At 33.9% G+C, this 6,000-nt stretch overlaps 1 protein-coding gene across 1 annotated transcript in view; it reads left to right on the forward strand.

Moving 5' to 3' along the window:
• The window catches only part of LOC129364239 (MAM domain-containing glycosylphosphatidylinositol anchor protein 1), a 158,644-nt gene extending 152,909 nt beyond the window's left edge, over positions 1 to 5,735 (forward strand). Inside the window, 1 exon segment of the mRNA XM_055036776.1 lies at positions 2,396 to 5,735. Within this exon segment, the coding sequence (XP_054892751.1) occupies positions 2,396 to 2,481 (86 nt within the window). The 3' untranslated portion in view covers positions 2,482 to 5,735.
• Positions 5,736 to 6,000: the final 265 nt, after the last annotated feature.

Genomic DNA, 6,000 nt, shown 5'->3' on the forward strand with positions numbered 1-6,000 from the left:
AATACTCGGCATTTCAACTTCATTCTGACCCAAATAAGCACACACTACTGTCATTTTTACACTGCTGTGTAAAAATGACAATAAAACAAAACCTAAGAGTGAAGTTTTTCCATTCATTACCGCTATGGGTAAGCAGCCTACATTTAACAATGCTCACATTTATATCAGGTTAACAGTGTATACACAAGGGACTCTTGTGCTAAATGAAAGATGATTGCCTCTGACTTATTTAGTGCAACTCCACCTGTACAAATCACAAAGCTCCACCTGGCTTATGTGTTGTTGGCAGAGCTAAGGAGATGGTAAAAGAAAAGGGTGCCTTAAAAAAAATAATAAAATTAAAATAAATCTTAAAACAAAGTGGCTTTTTATCAGAATTGACATTTCCAGTAACACATAAGACTTTACTCTACATTCTTACAAAAGGGTAAGAAACCTTTGCAGCCAGAAATTTTAGAAATCCAAATTGTTTCTGGCACAGCTTCACTCACTCGTAATGACTTCGTAAGTAGATCATGTGTTTGTTATATAAAGTGTTTGTGATATAATTAAACTACACATATAGTGTTGAACATGGTAAAATGGTAAAATGTGCTGATGATAGATGATGATCCCCTCAGAAGTGAAAATAAATTAAAGCATTGGTTTAACAGAAAATTAGCATTAAATGTATGCAAAACTAAATGCATGAAAAGTTTCTTGGCTGAGAGGAGGAGTGCATTTCAAACAGAATGAGCATTTCAAACAGAAAACTTAATGAGGAATCAAAATAAATGTGCGTTAAAATTGAAGACTTGAGAGAGAGACCAAACATTTCAACGTCCATCAGAAATCAAGCCAGACAGAATAATACGGATATGATAAGAGGGGAACAAAAACTTCTAATTTAAAGGTAAACCGAAGGCACTGATGAGTAACTTACACCTGGTTATTGAGTTGTTCAGAATAGATTTCTAATTGAAATTGAGCAACAGTAAGAAATAAGTGACTCTATAGACAGTTAAAACAAAAAGACCAAAACATTCAACAGATGTCTGCACTAACAAAAAAAAAAAAAAAAGAAATTACAAGACTAAATGGTCAAAATAAAAAATCCATTGATCCTAACAAGAGCACCAGATTCCATTTCAATTTATTGTTCATCTTCTGTGCTACAGGAATGTGGAGTGTACTGTTTATTGATCTAAGCTTTATTATAGATATTGATTTTGTGCCTGAGGGATGGACAGTTGTTATGAAATCATATTGATTTTGGAATACACTACACACTCTTTTATTCATAAAACTTTGTTGAAGAAGGTAACAGTTTTAATTTCTTTATGAAGCACAAGTCTATACTGTTGGCGTAGTGGAAGAAATGATGGCTGGTAAGAGTGTAGAAAATAACTTTGTAAGGGAAACAAGGTTTTAACATTGTAGAATACTCTTCAATTGATCCTGAATGTCCAGCTGACATTTGAGTTTATCTAAAAAATATGTCAAACAACTTTTCCAAAAAGGATTAGAGCTATGGACAAATTTTAATGAGTCTGGAATTTGTTGTTAACTCTTCTCTACTTCTTTTTTTGACGGATCCTTTTCATTTCAGCTCAGGAATTGCAATCTCATGTTTTTCACCAACCAACTATTTGCTTTTGTTTTGCCCTGGATATACAAGACATATTGCACTAAATACATGCAGGGGCAAACCGTTCGGTAGATGGAAGCAATTTGCACCTACTTTTGCATCAGCTACAAAACACAGCAGTTGTAATAAAATAAACCATTGTGTGAGATACAAATGCTTCTGTCTCTTGTTGTTTTCGTTACTCTCATTAATCCAATTATTAATCTGATGAGGCATTGCCATAAACTTTAAAAATAAGGTTCACAGATTAGTTCATTTTTTCTGCATTTCCATAACTTTTACTGTGTTCTGTAATGAAAGCTTACATGTGGTACCATAATTTGCAAACTATTGAACACAACTGAATATAATTTTTGAAAATCAAAAAGTTTGTGTAACCGCATTGTACTATGAGATATCGGCATATAAAGATTTGTTTTGTTTTTTTTTTATATATCTGAAGAAATACGTACTGGTATTGTAAACAAATATATGCATACCTCTATCTCTGTTTTTTCTAACTAAATTCAAATGTTATACTTTCTTTAAATGTCATTATGTGCTTAGTCGAGCTATTTTAAGAGCAGTTGTGCCTCTCGGTCTAGTTTCAGAATTTAAATCAATAATGAACTAAGATTTACCCAAATTTAGCACCTCCAATAAACTTTGTGATACACATGATAGTTTTTTGATTACAAAAATAATTTAAACTGGTGAAAAGTCAAGTGTAAGTGTACTGCCTCTCTGCATAAACTGATATGACTTTTTCTGTTTGTCTTCTTCCCATAGTTCTTATTGGAGGATCACAGTCACTCCCACTGGCCAGGTGGCTGACCTTTGGCCTCTCCTGCTTCCTCTCACTCCTCTACAGATGATGAGCACTTCCCAGAGCACCACCACTTGTCTGTACTAACAGACACTGCCCTGACTCGCGCTTTTTAAATTCCCTCTTTCTCCTCCTCTCTGGCTCCTCTCTTGTACATGTGTCGTCACTTGTCGGCCCTCCTCACTCGCTGTCATATCCCTCCTGCCTTATATCGGTTCCATTCCTGCGTCACAAAGATCACACAGTTTTTCAATTTTCTGTCTTCCTCTTTCTTTGACTGTTGCTGCATTAATGCTCAGAGTATAATCAACTGTATTAAGGATTGACATACTTATAGAAGAGTAAATCTTTTACCTCAATCACTATGATAGGAACACCTTATTCATATTAGTGTCACTTTCTTGCCTTTCTCTGTGCTTCATCAACCTTGTTTGTCCATGTCCATACTGTTTGTAACCATCCACCCTCCAACCACCGTATCCCACACTCCTGGCACCCTATTTCCAGACACAGTAAAGTGTCGGACACGCTACCAAAGATGACAAAGAACCTGAGGGAATAAAACGAAAAACAGGGATTCCAAAAAGAAAAGCGAGAAAATAAGCAGGAGAAGATAAAAAAGGACTTTTTTTTCCTTTTTTTTTTACAAAGACTGCCATCTTTTTGCATCGTTCTTTGGGGTAGTTGGAAACTACTGACAAAGAGATGAAGAACCACATGAATGAATCAAGCAAAAATAATTGTTTTTGGAAAAGGACGCATATGAAGAGGATGATGAAAGCTGGATGCCCCTAGTAGCCTCTCTGCTTGCCACAAAAGACAAACCTCAGTGCGGATTATACGTGTACATTTATCTCTCTATACATATATATATATATATCTATATATTAAATATAACAAAATTTAAATGAAGACTACAAGGACAATGGAGGACTGTAGTAAGTAAAATTAAAGAAGCACAATGTTTATACTATGTTGTACCTTTGAGTTTTATTTCACTTCTTATGTGATGTTGCAGTCAAATCTTTTCAATGTTTTTGATATTTTGGAGGGTTTTTTTGTTTCGCCATATTAAGGATCAAAGACAATGAGTAATAAAGTATTATTATATTCATACCTATTCGATGTAGAGAGGATGATTTATGATCCGGAACCTGATCTGAGCACCCAGAGGGAATACACACGACTCAAGCCATCTGGATAGAAACCCCAACCTTTTCTTTTGCACCAACACTAAAAGATACACACCTCTAAACATACATTGCACAAACACACACTCATCTATCCTTGTTGCCTTCACCATGAACCCTGCAGAAAGACCGCTTCTTGAATAAAGCAAAACAAATATATAAGAATGGTTGACAAGATTTTAATGACTGTATTAATGCAACCGTTTTTTTGAAAAAATGAACAAATGTTTAATTACTAAACAGAAACAAAATTCCTTATCTAAAGAAAATTAAAATGGTGAAAAACCTTTTCCCTGATTTCTTTTTCATATTTGATGCTATGTATGGATATTTCACACAGTAAAAATTGCTGTGTCTACCAGGTGGTGTGTGTAGATTGCTTTAGTTGTGTTTTTAGATTAAACAGATTTCATAATTCCATTCACATGATTATTAAATTTAAGCAATATGAGCATCATATGCAAACCTCAATCTTCAAATGAACCAGTTAATGGAGGCTTAATCCATCTTTTATTCAATGTCACTTGAATTGAATGCAGTTAGGTTTCGCTACCCCATGTTTCGTCTTATCTAAAATAACTGTCAGCTGTTAAACTTATTTTGATGTGTTTCTGTATGCTGATCATCTTCATTGCCATGTATATTGCATGTGAACCTGTCTGTTCATTCCTGTACTCACTTCTTCCTGTGTCATGTTAACATTGAGTTGATCATTGCATTTTATTTGTCTTTAATATTTTTTTTTTTGTTTGAGTCATACAAAGCTACATTGTTGTTTTTGTTGAATGATAAGTAGCACGTAACACACAGGTGTTGTGTGTCTGTTAAATATTGACTTACCCAGATGTTTGGAGGTGCATTTATGCGTGTTTGAGCACATAAGAACACATATATAGGATCCCACAGTGTCAGCATTCACACAAATTTAAGTTTTCATTGGTTTCGGAGAAAAGAAATTATTTGTGCATCATCTTCTGACTACATCTGCCTTATATGAGCTTTCAAGAAAATACCTCTTGTTTTCTCCTAACTTTTAAAGAGTTATTTGTTGGATTAATTCCAGGTTAAGTTGTTCATAAGCAGTATTCCACACTATGAAAACACATTGCATATGTGAATACTTTATACTTAGCTGCAAATATGTTGATGACATAAGGCTTTCATATGCATCTCCTCGTGTTAACTGTCCAGCCATTCCTCTGACTGCATAAGTAGAAGTAGAGTGGTGAAAGTTTATGGCCGCAGTTTCTGAATGAGAGCATGACGCTTTTTGAAATTACTAATGGCATTAGTGCCACATATGATCCTTTGTTTTGGTTTAATCAATAGGAAACACTTTTTATAATTTTGTGACAACTTAAAACTTGAGTTTAAAAGAGAGACAACTTCTAAAATGGTCCTTTGTTGTTAACGGGACATTTAATCTGATAGGGGAGATAATAATTTTTTTTTACCCCTTTGCAATCAATTACTGTAAGACATATGAAGTAGCACGCTGGTTTCATTCCTGTTTAAACAGCTAAGTCATAAATGTTATTTTATGGGTACGTACATTTTCATCTTTTCAATTTATAAATTTTTCAGTAGTTGCTTAGAACTTAAGTAATAGTTCATAAGAATGTAATTAAGCCTGTAGCAAAACTGTATTTTGGGCAACAGGAGGGTTCCGTATATATTCCGTAATAAAGTGACATGTTAAAAATTTCACATATTTATTAAGTGACACTCATTTTTTTCAGTAAAGTAAAACCTTTATCAATTTGCACTCAAACGTTACAGCATAAAAAGTATAACTCTTTTTTTTTTTCCTATTCTGAAGAACATGAAGTTTTACTTTGGTCTATTTTTGTATGAAAACCAAAATAATCCTTTATTGCTTTAAGACACAAACTTTATGATTTGTGTAATCTTCTAAGGAATAGTCTAGTTGCTAAGACAAAGAGTAGGTGGGATCAAATGTGTTGTTAAATGAAGTGATATATCTAAAGTCAGAAAACTGAAGAGTGACTGAAAATTTACTGTGTACCTAGAAATGACAATGAGCAGCTTATTCTTTGATTTCCTAGCAGGCTCTGAGAGTTTAAGACAGATTTTTATTAAATTAAAAAAAACAGATTGTTTGCATTAATTACCTGTATTTTACACATTTTTAGGAATATGCTGATTAATTGATTAACACAAACTCGCATGTGCACCCATTTACAAGTAGAGTGCCACTTACAAGTAGAGTGCCACTATGCACCAATTTGTCAAGTGGTGAAAGTAAAGTAAGAAACTGAAGTTAATGCAACACTTTCCTTATATAGTGACATCTGAATCAGCCTTAGTCCATTTGTGTGTGACAACCTGTGATGGATACATTCATAATCTTTGTTTTC

The sequence above is a fragment of the Poeciliopsis prolifica genome, unplaced genomic scaffold (genome assembly GCF_027474105.1).
Source record: "Poeciliopsis prolifica strain line A6 unplaced genomic scaffold, Auburn_PproV2 SCAFFOLD011, whole genome shotgun sequence".
NCBI lineage: Eukaryota > Metazoa > Chordata > Actinopteri > Cyprinodontiformes > Poeciliidae > Poeciliopsis > Poeciliopsis prolifica.